At 50.0% G+C, this 15,673-nt stretch overlaps 1 protein-coding gene across 1 annotated transcript in view; it reads left to right on the forward strand.

The window, feature by feature from the left end:
* The first annotated feature begins 3,055 nt into the window (after positions 1–3,055).
* The window catches only part of SLC13A3 (solute carrier family 13 member 3), a 28,401-nt gene continuing 15,783 nt past the window's right edge, over positions 3,056–15,673 (forward strand). Inside the window, exons 1-3 of the mRNA XM_037402546.1 lie at positions 3,056–3,171; positions 13,809–14,074; positions 14,450–14,613. Of these exons, the coding sequence (XP_037258443.1) occupies positions 3,061–3,171; positions 13,809–14,074; positions 14,450–14,613 (541 nt within the window). The 5' untranslated portion in view covers positions 3,056–3,060. The remainder of the gene's footprint in view (positions 3,172–13,808; positions 14,075–14,449; positions 14,614–15,673) is intronic.

Here is a 15,673-nt window from a genome sequence, read left to right on the forward strand (position 1 = left end):
ATTTTTTTGAGTGAACTTTTTTTAGTCTAGGCCTTGATGTCTGCAGGAAATTGATATTTTCCAGTTTTGCAAGATGCAAAACAGCGATAACCTTTTGCAACCCTCCTCTCCCATCAGAGCTGATAGGAAACCAAGTTAGTGCCATAAAAGCATAAAAGCTCACTTGTAACCCAGAGTTCACTATGTGAGGGTCACTACAGACAAATAAAGCCTCTCCCTGGCCCAAGCGCAAGCTGTGTCCCAAAGCAGTCCCTTTGGGAGCTACGCGGCACCTTTCTTTTGCAATAAGCTAAGCTTACTCTGTAAGTAATGGAGAGTAATGGCCCAGGAGTGGAGTGAGGTCTGATCCCAGGGATGGCCATGGAGCACAGGGAGGGCACGGCAAGGGCAGCTACGGCTGCTGCTGGAGCTGGAAATGGGGTGGTAGGAACAGAGTTTACAAGGAAACAAATTAATTACACATTAATTCCCAGCTGAAGTCCTGGGAAGCCGAGTGAACCAGCGCGTAGCCCCCACAGAGTGCGCTCGGCTGGGAAGCGCTGGAGGCTGAGCCCAGCATCCACCCTGCCGAGCCGAGGGGGGCCGGGGGGATCGGAGAAGGGGCTGTCCGGGCAGGGACGTGACTCACGGCTCGGAGGGGGAATGTGCTCCTGATCCCCTCGCCCTCCGCACTAGCAGCAGTCTGTATCTTCGTGAGAGAAAGAACAGACTGTGACACTGATGGCTTATTATTCTTTTGAAGCTTTTTTTAACTTACAAAGTTGATTTTGAGAGAAAAAGCTTTGTAGAGCTCCTGTGGTCCAGCATGCGGCACACACTTGTACACGTGCTCCCAGTCTCTGGTGGATGGGTATATTGGCTGAGCTGAACCTCTGTCAAGCAGTTGCGTTGTTTTGATGGCCTGAATTTTTTCTTTCAGGTCCTCCACCATCCATCTGCCCATCCTCTCCATCACGCACCACTACCTGAGCTATAAAGCAACTTACACAACCCCAGCCCACTGGAGTGGTATTAAGGCAGCACAGGACTCTCCTACTCATTTTTTTTTTTATCATGGTAACTTTTCACCCATGTTGTCGAGCAGTTAAAGAAAGGCAAGATAAAAATCCCTGCAGCTTTCTCTTGGTCAGCCCTGTGCTTTCTTTTGGGCCCCTAGGGAAGGTGCATTTGCCAGCAGGGCTGGGCAGCCGCGGGGCCAGGCGCCAGGCGGATGCCGGATCCTTGCTTTGCCAGCGGCCCCCGGCAGTGCCCGGCAAAAGCTTTTGTGTCCGTTCCGCTATTTGAAAAGAGCCGTGGTGGTGATGCTGTCACCCTTCAGCTCCTGCCCGGGATGGCTGGGGGGATTAACTGATTTGTTACTATTTGTGCAAAATTTTATATATGCCATTAAGGAGAGGGAGTGGAACAGAGGAGGTGGATCCAGACCTGGAGCACAGTCTGGTCAGACAGGCGTACCATCCTGTCTCCAAAGCTGATTGTATTGCCACACTCTTCCTCTCTAATTTCTTCTTCCCTCTGTGCCAGTGATTCATGGGGTTTGTAAGCTGGAGAGAACTTTCCTCAGTGGGGTCTGCTTTTTTTATCCAATGCATCTGACTCCAATTTGATACTCTACGAGTGACCTGCGTGGAGGTAGTAATTCTCCACAGAGCTGATTAACTGTGAAAAGAGAAAGGTTTCTCTCCTGAACATGATTTTTCTACATTTTTCATATGGGGCCAGCTGACCCATATTTTGAATATGTTTTAAAGCCCTCAAAGAATGCTGGTGAAGTACTAAGTCAGGGTGCTATTTTGCTTTCCCTTTTTTCTCCTCCCTACTCAGCTTTATTTAGCCTCCAATGGTGAGAATTCAGGTGATGCAAAGAGCAGAGAGAAAATTCAGCTCTATTGACTTTGATCTCTTGCTCATCTTGATAGTGCATCAGTGTCCTGCGATGTGCCTCTTGCCTGGGCTCCCCGCAGTCTGACGGGGACTGGCAACCTCTGCGGTGCTCGCTGAGGTTTACCTGGGTCCGGAGGGGGGATCCTCTCCTAGCCCTCGTACTTTCCCATTTTCTTCCTGATGATCCTGACGCAGGGCAGAGCTGGCAGGAAAATCTGCCCTCAGATCTAGAACTGGCCAGCTTTTATGTTTTCTTTTTGATTTATGATTGAAGCATCCTTAATTGCGTGGGTCTGGCTATGTTAAGGGCAGCCAGGGTACAGTCATATGCTACTCACTCGCTGGGGCTCATACTTGTGCGAGCCAAGGCTCTGCCTCCTGCTTTTCCAGGATTTCCCATGGCTCCGTCCTGCTCCGCACCACTGGCCTTTTGTTTGGTTGTGTTCACTTATTTTCAAGGAAACAACCAAAAAAGCATTTCAGGTGGCATTGCAAACAGCTTGTCAGACCCCTGAGCCACTGGTGACATGGAATTGTCAAAGGCAGTGGCAGCTCCGCGTCTAACGCCTTTGAGGCACTGGCGATGTGCGTTTGTGCGTTTGTGTGTTTGTGCCTTTGAGCATTTGTGTGTTTGTGCCTTTGTGTGGTTGTGCGTTGATGCCTTTGTGTGTTTGTTTGTGCGTTTGTGCATTTGTGAGTTTGTGTTTGTGCGTTTGTGTGTTTGTGCGTTTGTGAGTTTCTGTGTTTGTGCGTTTGTGCATTTGTGCGTTTGTGTGTTTGTGCGTTTGTGCGTTTGTGCGCTTCTGTGTTTGTGCGTTTGTGCCTTTCTGCGTTTGTGCGTTGGTGCGGTGTTTCGGGCCGTGGAGGGAAACCCGGTGTTTCAGCCGCCGCCTTCGGGTGTTTTTTCCTACCAAACGCTCGTACTATTTCTTTACATCAGGTGTATCGAGCCTGAGTTACTCGCAGACCAGACGCAACCCGGCGGACCCCTCCACGCTCCAGTGGTGCCGGAGCTCCGCACGCCGCCCTCACCCCTCCGCACGGCCGTGCGGGGCGACCCGGGGGGCCGGGGCCGGGGCGGGCGGGGCGGGGCGGCGGGGCCCCTCCCGGGGGCGGGCCGGGCTCCGCGGGATAAAGCGGCGGCGGCGGCGGCGGCGGCGGTGGCGTCGGGCCGGGATGGCGGCGCTGGGGGCGCTGGTGAAGAAGGCGTGGAGCGTGCGGCGCTTCGTGGTGCTGCTGTGCGCGCCGCTGGCGCTGCTGCCCGTGCTGCTCAGCCTGCCCCCCAAGGTACCCGCCGGGCGGGGGGCGATGTGCGGGGTGTGCGTGCGCCTCTGGGCCCCTCGCTGCGGGAGGGACGTGCAGGGGCTGGAGCGTGGCCGGGGCTGGGGCACCAGTCTGATGAGGGGCGGCTGGGGGTGCAGCCTAGCACCCTAGAGTGAGCCCCCGAGGGGGCCGCGGGGGACCTTATTGCTCCCTATGACTGCCTGAAAGGGGCTGTGGGCAGGTGGGGGTCGGTCTCCGCTCCCAGGTAACGAGCGATGGGAAAGATGAAACGGCCTCAAGTTGCACCAGGAGAGGTTTAGATTGGATATTGGGAAAAATGCCTTCCCAGAAAGCGTGGTCCAGCATTGGAACAAACTGCCTCGAGGGTGTCACCATCCTTGGAAGTGTTTAAAAACCATGTAGATGCCGTGCCTGGGGACATGGGTTAGTGGTGGGCTTGGCAGTGCTGGGTTAACACTTGGACTCGATGGTTTCAAAGGTCTTTTCTGACCTAAAACGTTTCTATGGTTCTGTGACAGCAGCTGGGGCGCGTGGAGCAGGGACACAGTCGGGACGATTGGCTGGGGTGTGCTGGTTGGGGACACTGATGTGGCAGTTGCAGCCAGGGGTGCAGACTAGGGGCACCAGCTCTGGTATACCGATGGGGCAACGCAAACTGGGGCCATGGACCTGGGGTGCAAGCCGGGGATGCTGATGCAGGGCATGGACCAAGCGAATGGATCAATGTTACAGACTGGGGGTGCAAACTGTGGGCACAGCCCTGGGGACATGCAGCGGGGACATAGCCGTGGGGCTCTGTCCTGTCTTGCTGCTCACCTCTTGCCTTAGCCCCAGCACTGCCTGGCCCTCACGAGGGTCACCCTGCTGCCTGCCAGGGTTTCCCTGTGGAGGCAGGGGGCCACCAAAGCCTGTGGCCTGCCACAGCTCCTCACCCTTCCACAGCCACCTTAGTATGAATGGAGGGGGCGTTCTGGGGTTATTTTAACTTTTTAGAGGGAAGAAGGGATAGATAGCATGAACTCTGTTTAAGGTGCTTTGATGGACACTGGGAAGTGTGAGGAGCCTGTGTTTCAGAATCCGCTCAAACTGAGCAGCACTGACTAGTACTTCTTGCTGATACCTGTTGCTGTTTTTATCGGTAGCACTCAAAGGGGAGCTGGGGAAACTGAGGCAAAGCAGGTTCATGGCCAGCATCGTGCAGTGAGGTTTTTGTAGAGCTAGGGTGGAAGGCAGGTGCCTGGGGCTCTGAGGCTGCCTGGCATTGCTGTCCCATCCCCTTTGCTATGGGAATCATGGTGTGGGCAGGGAGAGAGGGACACGGCAGAGCTGGAGGTGGCTGTGCAGAGAGGTTCGTGCCGCAGGGCTGGGGAATGCGGGGGAGCCACACGTGCCACCCGTGCTGCTGTGGGCTGTTCTCGGGGTGGACCTTTGGTGCTATATCTGAAAAGGCTTTGCAAGTAAGATACTGTGTTCTGTAAGCATTGAAAAACTGGTCTCCTGGTAAGGTTTGGGCTTTGGCATGTGTGTTAGGCCGCACGTCAAGCGATCTGTGGCATGATTTTGGGCCGGAGGATTTTTGCAGCTGTCCTGTATACACAGCTTTTGTGCACCAGGAGCTCCTGAGCCTTCAGTGGAAGTCCAGAGGGCAGTGAAGTCACTGGGGAAATTTTCTGCTGTTGAGTTCAGTATGGGCAGGATTTCACTCTTACATTCTGACTCAGATCCATTTGAGAATGACTTTGTTCTCATCAGAAAATAAGTGATGTTCAGTACCTGGTGATTATAGAATGATTCAAGTGCTGTAAGGACACAAACATGGCATACACTTCTGTCTGTGTAGTGCTTGTCAGGTTAAACCTTTGCATTCAAGATAGCAAAATAAATGTCCCAAATAAAAAAAAAAACACACCAAAACGACATAGAATGATCATTTATTTATTTAATGGTACCGTATGTTAGAAAGAGAAAATTCTTTGGATTTGTTCTCCCTTTTTTCTGTTTGGCATTACTGTGTGAGTTCTTAATAGGAATATACTAAATGTCCACCTCAAAGAACAGAAAGTGTGTTACACAATAGGTATGTAATTCCTTTACAGTTTGATAAGTAGGTAATTATATTTGTATGTTCATTTACAGTAGCTGAACAAGTGACTTCAATGATATTTAATAGTATCTTGTTTGACTTTGGCACTTGTAAAATTGTGAGATATGGTTAGAGGGTGATGAGACGCACAGTGCGCTCAGCATGGCTGGTGCCTGAACTGCTCAGTAGTTATTTTAATGTAATTGTGAGAATAAATCACAGGTGAACCTGGCCCTGTGCTGCGGGAAGGCCCTCGATCTAGATGCTCTGTGCACCAGTACAAGCGTGTAGCGTTACACCTGCTGCATAAAGGTTTGGGTGTTCAGGGAAGGGATTTCTCTGCGTGTACAGAAGAAAAGCCCCTGCTGGCGTAGTGATGCTGTTGATGCCTGCTCCGCTCTGGCAGTGTGCCAGTAGCATGCCCCTGGGTGGACCCACGGAGGACCTCACACACAGCCCAGTCCTAGCAGTGCTGTTTTATTGAAGGAGAACTGGTGATGGGAAGGTGAAGAAGCAGAGGGGCAGCTGCCGGCAGGGAAGGTGAGGCCCTGGCAGAGCTGGCTGCTCTGCCTCCTTGCCTTAGTGATCTGTTCTTCATTTTCTGTCAGTGCTAAATGCATTACAGTTGGTAGCAGCAGTGAGACTGGCCAGCACCTGCGCTGGTCCCTGTCAAAACTCTGATGCTTGTTGGCTGTTAACCAGTGCAACATTTCAAGCAAGCCTGACTGCATCTTCAGCAGGTTCTCCCCGAGTCTGGCATAGCAGTTTGTTTGGTAGCTGTGAGCTGCCAACCAAAATTGTATCTGCTCATGTTCAGGGGTTAGTGATTCACTTAGTTTCAACACAAAATTCTTTCACTTGTTCTGCCAGGAAAGAAACTTGTTGTTGCATCAATAGGGATTTAAGCTCTGAAGTCTGGAACCTGCTTGAACTGCCCTCTGCAGCCTGAGCCGCAGGGGGCTGCAGGAGAGGAGGGCAGCAGGTTACGCTTTTAACTGTGGTGTAAAAACATCAAGAAGGAGAACAGGCAGGGAGTCTGGGATGGTAGAGTTTGGAAGTTATCCCGGCGTGTGATGGAAAACGCGTGCACCACCCGGGTCAGATGGCTTACCCTAACACAGGACTCGAGTCCAGTCTTGTGCTCTCCTAGGCAGTCAGGAGGCAGGAGCTGCTGCAGGTGCTCAGCAGGCTCTGTCCCACAAGGAATTCAAGTGGCTGTGCTGCTGCTGGTGTTACTGGAAGGCTGTCCCAGGCAGGGCACCCAGAGAGGGCAGGCTGGGGCAGGAGGAGCCGCTGGGTGCGGTGCAGTCATTGCAGCAACCTCGGTGCTGAGTGTGCACACCTGGAGCATGGGAGAGTTGGATGGGCTGGGGAACCCTGTGCTCCTGCAAGGATGGTTGCTGTGCTGCCTTGCAGGGTGTAATAGAAACTGGTAGATGAGAAGCAGGGAGGCTCAGCCCTTGTAAGGTTTCCCTTGTGAGAAGGTGTCTTACAGGCACCTCTGCAATACTTTCCTGCTCTGCGGATGCTAAAATCTGTTCTCACATTGTGTCACCTTCTCCCCACTAGGATGATCAGCAGTTTTAATCTCCCAAGGGACTGGAGCCATAGAAAGCCACCTGAGCTTTGGCTTCAAGGGCAGCGTTTCACTTGGAATCTGGAGACCAAGAAATCATGACCTGAAGTTGATGTAACAAAGAACCACAAATAGGACGTGGTTTCTTGGGTCAGTGTGTGCTTCTGAGTGGCACCCTGTGGCCTGGATGCAATGGGTTTTCCAGTGAAACCTGCACCTAGGTGACATCTCCCTGGCGACAAAATCCCTTAAGAAAAATAATCCATCAAGTCTGGCCTTGCTTATTGCTGATGTTCTCCAGCATCCGTACCCGCAAGCTGCTATTAAAGCTCTCATCAGCTGTTGCCCTGCAGGTCTCTGTGTGAGCCTCTTCACGGAGGGACTGTGTCAGGGCTGGCCCTGGTGCTGGCATTACATTGATGGCCCTTGTTTTTGGCATTACATTGATGCCCTTTGTAGGTTGCAGTTGTGGAGAGGGAGACTTGCATAAGTGGTTTTGTCTACAATCTCTTTTCTCTTAAATAGAGAAATGACATTTCTGCTTTGTGGGTGGGTTTGCTGAGACCTCGGGGTGTGCTTCCCAAACTGTGGCTGGAACAGTGACCTGTGTCCATCACGTAAAAAAGCAGAAGGACATGCTCTGTGAGGAGCAACTCACCAGGTACCAGTTCTCTACACAAGGGTGTCTGTGTCACCACCTGCTCTGGTTGCTGCTGAAATGGCTGAATTTTTGTCCCGTGAGTGGAAGTGCCTGTGACCCCCCTGCTCAGAGGGCTGTGAATGATTGCAAAGAGCTCGGACAGGGCAGGAGGGGCTGGAGGAACTGTTCTGCTGGAAGGGGCATGGGGGGCACTTTTAATGAGCTGTGCAAAGAGCTTGTTCCAACAGCTTCTAATGAACTCAATGTCTACAGCCTCTTGGCTTGGTAACAGCTGAGGCAGCCAAATCTGCTAAAAGGAGCTCTGAGCAGGCAAATAGGGCCCGGTGCCTTCAGAAAACAGACTTGACTTCCTCGGTGTCCATAGAGCAACTTAAAATTAACTTGGACGTAATGAGTCCTCCTCATTAGAACAAGGAGACCTTAAGAACTTCCAGAAGAAAAATGACATTGCTTGCACTTGGAAGCAAAGAATGTGAACAGAGGCTCTGTGGGGAGAGGGGTGATGCAAGTGGGCTGGTGGGGTGTCCTGGGAGGTGGATCTGGATCCTGGGCTGGAGAGCACAGCAGGAACACAGGCAGGTAAAGAGGCAACAGTCAGGAGAGCAGCCTGGCAGGTGAAAGAAGTGATTGCAGCCTGATTATGTGTTTTGTGCATGAAGTACATCTCTGCTATGTCTGCGCTTGGTGGTTTAGAAAGTCCAATTTCACAAAAGTGGAAGCAGTGGTCAGTTAGATGAGAGGAAGAACTTTAATGGGGAAAGAGGGGTGATTACTGGAAGTGGCGTGACCACATTTTACCGTGTGTACTGTGAGCTTCAGTCTGGTGGGAGGGCAAGCCTGGCGAAGAGCAAGCTGGCACAGAGAGAATGTGAAAGCAGCAATACTTGGGGGAAGAGGGAAGTGGGCAAGAGTCAATATTAGTTGGAGGCTAAGAACTGTAGAAAACCTTAAAGGGAATGTGAAAGAACTGAGGAAGAAATTCCTGGGCAAGGTGTTGAGCACAAGTGTGCGGCACAGAAGGAATCTGACCCATGGATTCTGTTGCCAGATGGACAACACGGAAGAAGGCGTATTCAACGAAGCATTTTTGTTCTGTACTCAGGAGAGTGCTTATAGTACAGTGCTGTATCATAAGAAGCTGTCTGATAATGAAATGTCTTTGTTGTGACAGTAACTAAAGGGAAGTTAAAATAGTTGGTGTCCAACCCTGGCTACTTTAACATCTACAGGTTTAGGCAACTTCCATATAGTAGTTTTATAAAGGCTGCCTGAGGGTTGTTGTAAATGGGTGCATTTCTGCAAGCCCCAGGTGGACTGAGGTCGCCAGGAGCACTGGCCGTGGGTCAGGCTGGTTGGGGGTCCCTCTTGGGAATCAGATGCCACTAAAGGGCTTGAGATGGCAATATGTGGCTACCAGGCTGGCTACCCACAGCCAAGAGGGTTAATGTGATATTCGTGTGTGTGGACATGTGGAAGTTGAGCAAGCAGTGAGGATCTACCAGGCTGCTGTTGGCTGAGGTTCTGGCTTTCACCAGAATGTTCTTCCAGTCTGGCTTCCACAGCTCAGAAGTGGCTTTGACAAATTGGAGAAGTCTCAGAATGAAGAAGGGACTGGAAGACAAGCCATGTGATGAAAGCTGTGCGAGCTCAACCCATTTCTTTTAACGAATAAAAAGGCACAGAGTGACTTGATTGCTACCTTGAAGGCACATCCATCATGAGGAGAGTTTGGATAAGGGTGGCCAGAGCTAAGGCATAAAGGAGGCGCATAGAAGAAGATGTAGTCAAAGGAAGTTGAAGCTGGCAGATTCAGATTATCACAACATAATTTTAACAGCGCGGCTAATTAATCATAGGAACAGCTTATTAAACTTATGGTGGGTTCACTGTCACTGAAAATGTTTCTTTTTTTTCCTAATCAAATGTGGTGGATCAATCTCAAAACCAAACCCTGATGCTGAAATGGAGACTTAAAACGGGAGCCCTGCTAACCTTGCACAGGGTGTCGGGTCATCACACTGCAGTGTTTGAGCTTCACGGTTGATGAATGTTTGAAGATGTAGGATCTGTAGCTGCCTCCAAGAGGTGTGAGCCTCACACCTCTGAGCCAGGGAAGATCTCAAAGATGCCCATTTCAATTTTTTTCATTACTTTCCTATGTGATCTTGGTCAATTTATCTGCTTTCTCTGAGCTTTAGCTGTCCTGTTTGTAAAATAGAGAAAATGATTCTGTTTTTCTGCCAACTACAAAATACTTTGAGAGGTTTAAATAAGTGTTTAATAAGCTTTATCTCTTTTTAGCATAACTCCAGAGCAAAATACCTTCCCTGAAGCTCTTACAGCTTGCGTCCCTGTATCACTGGCCCCTTTCTAGCCACTCTGCAAATACTCAGTGGGAGCAAAACAACCCAGCTGGCAGGCAGGCTGGTAAACAGGGCTTGGTTTATGTCCAGATTACATAATCTTTGGAGGAGCTGGGTTAGTAGAAAGGAGATTCACATACCCATCCCATCGGAGAACAGGCAGTGTGAGTGAGATGGCCAGTAGCACAGTCACAGCTGCAGTGTGAGATGCTAAAAGCCACTGGTACTTTCTTGTACCGAATAGTTCTGAGCGTCACAGGTAGGATGTTCCTTTGTGAGAGCAGTGGGATAAAAGGGCTTGAAAAGCTCCAGTTCAGCCAAAACCTCTCTTGGTATCGGGATCGAGGTACTGGAGGAGCGCTGGCACCTGTCTGCCACTCATTTGTTTGCCTGGTCATAGGGTGAAAGGGTGGTGGGAGAGCCTGTGTGGGGGTGATGAGGCTGTGATGACCATGTAACATGCAAAGGTTGGTAGAGAAAACCTGAAGTTTGGCTGTGCTGAGGTAGGGCTTCTTCAGGCGCTGGGTCTGGTGGGGAGGCTGTGAGCACTGGGCAGGTGGCACTGGGCTGCCCGGGAGCTGCCTGGGGCTGGTGGAGAACAAGGTACAGCTGAAGTGCCTGATATCCCCTTTGAGGCTAGTGGTGGGGACTGGTGGCTTGTACACGCCTGCTCCTTGGTGCTATGCCTGGGCGAGCCAGTTTGCCTTATCTGACCCATGTTCCCTGCCAGCACCTCCTTTCCCTGGGGCACCTCATCTGCCCTTCCAGGAGACCTCCCGCTCCCTCCAGCTCTCCTTGCCCACCGGAGACTACCTCGTGGCTTGGCTTCCTCTGCCATAGCTCAGCAGGTCCCCCAGTGTGGAAAATCCCCGGAGCTTTCAGTGCAGCGAAGACAGGATCTGTCTGGAGGGGCAGAGGTCGTTCCCAAGGCTCTTGAGCAACAGGCAGGGGAGCTGCTGGAGTCCAGAGCCACCGAGCACTTCCCTGGAAATCATTAAATGGTTATAAAATTAACCCAATTGCAAGTCCCATTTTAAAGTTTGTGTGCACTACCATTTTCCCCCTGAACTTTGATAGACTTATTTTGAAAAAAGAAAAAAAATAAAACCAAGGCTGCCAGGGAGGTGGGAGAAGTAGGAGTCTGATGGTGGCGCAGCGGAGGGATCAAAGGATAAAGATTGTGCAGGAGCGATGGTGCCTGGAGCATCCCTGGGCAGCTGAGGCCACCTCCCCATAAGACCATTCTTCTGACACTTGTTAGCAGTTATTGTTTGCATACTCGGCAAACTCGCTGGGCACTGCAATTAACACTTGCAAGGTATCTCAAAACCAAGAACCTTTAAATTTTATATAGAGTTTGGTTCAATGTTATTAATGGTTTTAAATTTTTTTATTCTGGGGAGTGCTTGCTCCAAATCTAAGTTATTCTGAAGTGGTCTTGTTCGTTTTTTGTTCAACAAGGGTCTGATCTTAAGTAAAACTTGTGCAATTTGCCCTCTTCTGTGGTAGAAAAAATTGGATAAACAATACTACAGCTTACTTTTTCAAGTGGTTTGTTGTTGATCCACATAGGTTTCAAAATTTCAGGAAAACCTTCTGTATAAGCAGTTCTTTCTGCCCTGTTTTGGTTTTACCCCATGGCTTTTGATCTTGCGCTAAGATTAGTGATTGGAGTCATGCTGTGTTTCATTGCAATGTTTTCCAGAACATTTTCTGTGCAACAGAGAATAAATAACCCTTACTTAAAATTAGTTTTCTAAATGGTACTTATCTGTTTCATCAAGTCAATTAAAGCCTTCACTGATATGCTCTTATATCAAGGCGTTGTTAAATATTTTAAGTTGCTTCACCCCTGTAATAGGCAGTGTCTTTATTTTGAAGTTGACTTTTGTGCCACTTCCCTTGCAGAAAGCGGGAGAATATTGTGCCAACGGGAGTAAAAAATTATTTATACGGCCTTTAGAGATCAAATGGAAAAGGGCTTAATGAGACCAAGGCTATTTCTTTGGTGTATGAAAAGAACCAGAATAAAGAGCAATTATCAGTTGCCATGGGAGTGAAATCACTAATCTAGTGTGCAAACATTTTAAACTGTGATTCTTTATTTTTGCAAAAATTCGCACTGCCAGGTTTGTTGCTCTGGTCCTGCCGGTTTGGAGGGAGCGAGGCCATGGGGAGCTCATGGGAGCTGCCAGGTGCCCCGGCTGCGCTGGGAACGTAAAGGTTTTACTTCACACTATCTCGTGTGTCATTTTACTGGGATATAAAATTAGGACTGAAAGTGGTCTTTAAATCCAGGTCTTGGAAGCTTCATGTGAAGTGTGGGCTCTGTTGTGATTAATGTATTAAAAAAAAAATAAATCAAAGCAAATTGCTCTGTTCTGTGTTTCCACCTGCACTGGAACCTTACTAGTGGAACTGCTGGTGAAATGCAAAGACTGAGCGCTAAAAGCAAATCAGAAATTCTGTCATTCTTGCCACTTCTCAAACACTCGCTACAGGTGTATTGAACAATAAATCAGCATTGGTTTCAATTCACTCAGCTTTATGCACCCAGCTGGGTGTCAGGGTAGATTGTGTTCTTTGGCGTTCTCAGTAACGGTGGTTGTGTTTTATTCCCCGTTTGTGACTGGGCTGGCATCTGCTTCAGGAGCTTGGGGACAGCCACATCCAGCTAAGACCTGGAGGGAATCTTTTGCAGGTGGCCAGGCAAGTCATAGCTCTGCTGTACCTGCTCTGGCGCCTTGCCGCTCCCTCTCACGCTGCAGCTGGGACCACGTTACCCCCAAAACACAGCCCCTCGCTGCTTCCCACCCAGCCGCAGCCGGGAGCGGAGCCGTCATCCCCCTCGCAAAAAGCCTCGCGAGCCCCAGCCCCGGGCGCAGCGGAGGGAGGTCCAAGCAGAGGGACAGAGGTGCCTTTGAGTAACAATTCAACCTGTTCAACAAGCTGGAAAAGAGTGGTAAAATAAATAGCTCTGTGGCTTCCAAATGACTCTCAGCTGTTATTTATAGCGCTGTGGGCACTCTGCCCCACGGTTGCTGACAATATCCTCGTTCAGCCTTGCCGTGACCGAGCCCAGCTCTGCACTGGGCTCCCCCCTGCCCTTCCCCCCCTGCAGGGCTCTCCCCTCCTGGGCTTGGAGCTGTTCTCCTGACTTCTTCCCATCGCTTGTTGTTTCGATGTGGCTGTCACGACAGATGCTCTAGTTTGTGCCTCCTGGGTGGATGAATGAATCACGCAGTGGCGCGGGGGTGCTGGGTTCTTGCCAGCCTTGGCCAAGGCTGGGGTGATGCTGGACATGGGCGAGCTCCCTGCCCTCAGGAAGCGGCGTGCCACCAGGGTGCTTGATTTACTGATTTCCGTAAGGACTGGGATGGGTTGCCATGGAACGGTTTCTCACAGATCTCTTGGGAGACTCTGATCCAAGAAAAGAAACCTTTGTGTGCCTCCTGTTGCAAATGGGGGCACTCGATGCATCCACCTCTCAAAGCTGTTTCTCTGTAGCCACGCAAAGCACAGGCTGTTGGAGAAGAAAGTTGGAAGTTGGAGAGGAAGCATGAATGTGAAGTGTAGCAGGGTTGGATATTGGGACACCTGAGGATGTTAGCAGCAGTGCCTGCTGAGGATTGGCACCCTAATTCAACATTTTGGGACAGTTTCTACTCTCCAGGACTTCCTTGGCTGATGCCCCAGCACACTGCCACCCTGCAGCACGTAGGAGGCTTAGGCAATTGAGGAGAAGTTGGGTTTTGCTGTGGTCTGAGGAGATCAGTGTAAGTCCTGAACCCCTACACATTGTAGCAGGGAAGATGTTGCATTTGATGGAAATGCTTTGGGAGAAATACTCTGTCCTTGAAGGAGTAACTGGTGCATTTTGCTTGCTAAATGTCTGTAGGTGAAAAGATATCTGTGTAATGCCACATGTCTTATTTTTCCTCTCTCCTCCGTTTGCAGGAAGGAAGATGTCTCTATGTGATCCTGCTGATGGCCCTGTATTGGTGCACAGAAGCACTGCCCTTGGCCGTGACTGCTCTGCTGCCCATCGTCCTCTTCCCCTTCTTGGGGATCCTCCCATCTAACAAAGTTTGCCCGCAGTATTTTTTAGACACAAATTTCCTCTTCCTCAGTGGTTTAATCATGGCCTCGGCCATTGAGGAGTGGAATTTACACCGCAGGATTGCACTCCGGGTGCTGATGTTGGTGGGAGTCCAGCCAGCCAGGTGACTATGGGGGCAGGGGGATCTCCATGGGGACGTGAGCTACAGGCGCTTGGGAAGCAGCTCCGCTGTGGTGGGTCGTGATGTGAGCAGCTCCCATAGGAGGGGGCTGCCCACACCCCCTGTTCTCCAGCTTATTAAGTTTATCCAGCTGTTTGCCTTTGCTCAGAGGCCAGTGGAGCACGAGGAGAATCATTTGGTTCAGCCCCATATTTGTGCTCAATCCAGTTATGAGATAGTCACAGAAGTCCTTTTTGATGTTGGTTTTGTTATCCCTGCACATGAGCTTTCCTTCCTATAGCTGTAATATATCAGAGGACTTGCTGAACTGAAGACATTCAGCTTTTCCTTTTTTTTTTTTTTTTTTTTCTCTTCCAGACTAATTTTAGGGATGATGTTGACAACTTCTTTCCTGTCCATGTGGTTAAGTAATACTGCCTCCACTGCTATGATGCTTCCAATTGCAAATGCAATTTTAAAAAGCCTCTTTGGGGAGAAAGACACATCTAAGGATATGAACAGGGAAAATGAAGAAAACCAAGGTAATTGAGACAGGGCAGTAGTATAAGCCGGCTGAGGTCTGTGCTGCTGCTGTCAAATATGCCCCGTTTATATTGACTTCACTGGCACAAGTACCAGTTTTTTTTTTTTTAGCTGCAGCTTGATCTCAGTGCTGGTCCTATTTAATGCACTAAATTACTGTGGTGGAAGAGTACTGGCATAAAACTCCCTTTTATCTTGCCCCTTCTTTATGTCATGCAGGGGGTAACGCTTATGAGTTGTCTGGAAAACCCAAGAAGTGGTGATGCCCAGCCAACCTGCTCTGTAAACCTCCTGCTGGCACAAGTTACACTCCAGCTCTGTGGGCACGGTGGTGATGGGATTCACAGGGATGCCTCACTGCGGGGGTAGCCGGGGAGGACTGTAGATAGTGACACTTGGACAGATGAGTGCTACATGATGGTGCATTGCTGCAGGGGCAGGCAAGGGACTGCCCGGGCGGCAAGAGCAGGGTACGGGTGAGGACAATGTCCCCTCCATTGCCATGTGCTCATGGGCAGGTGGGTTATCCTCTCATTTCCCTGTTTGTTCATCCATGAAACTGGAGCCTGAGCTGGAGGAGAAAGAGAAGATGAAAGGCTGGCAGGTTAAATACCCATTTAGAAAGCGCTCTGTGATTTTTCCAGCTTGATAATACTGCTTGGTGGTGGTCCTCAGCGGGTTGTGGACAGGCTGGATCAGGGGTATGCAGTCAGATTAAGCTCTTCCTCCAGCTCTGTCTTTGCAAGTCATTTACCAATAGCTTGGGCTTCTGGCAGACAGTGGTGAGAAACAGCAAACCAGAAATGAACTCGTGAAGTTCCCTTTGCAGCTGTTACTGATGGCTGGAGCAGTAGTCTTGGCTTCTCTTCCTTGCACTAATTAATAATTCTTCTGCCCCTGTGACTTAAAAGCAATGGCCTTTTGGTTCCCACTGAGTTCTAAGACAGAAAAATGAGTCCTCAGAAGTAGACTCAAACATTTGCATACTCTAATAAAGATAAAATTAATAATTCATCATTAATGTCTACCAATCATGTTTGCACACCAGGTTGCTTTATC

Source organism: Falco rusticolus, chromosome 10 (genome assembly GCF_015220075.1).
Source record: "Falco rusticolus isolate bFalRus1 chromosome 10, bFalRus1.pri, whole genome shotgun sequence".
In the NCBI taxonomy this organism is placed as follows: domain Eukaryota; kingdom Metazoa; phylum Chordata; class Aves; order Falconiformes; family Falconidae; genus Falco; species Falco rusticolus.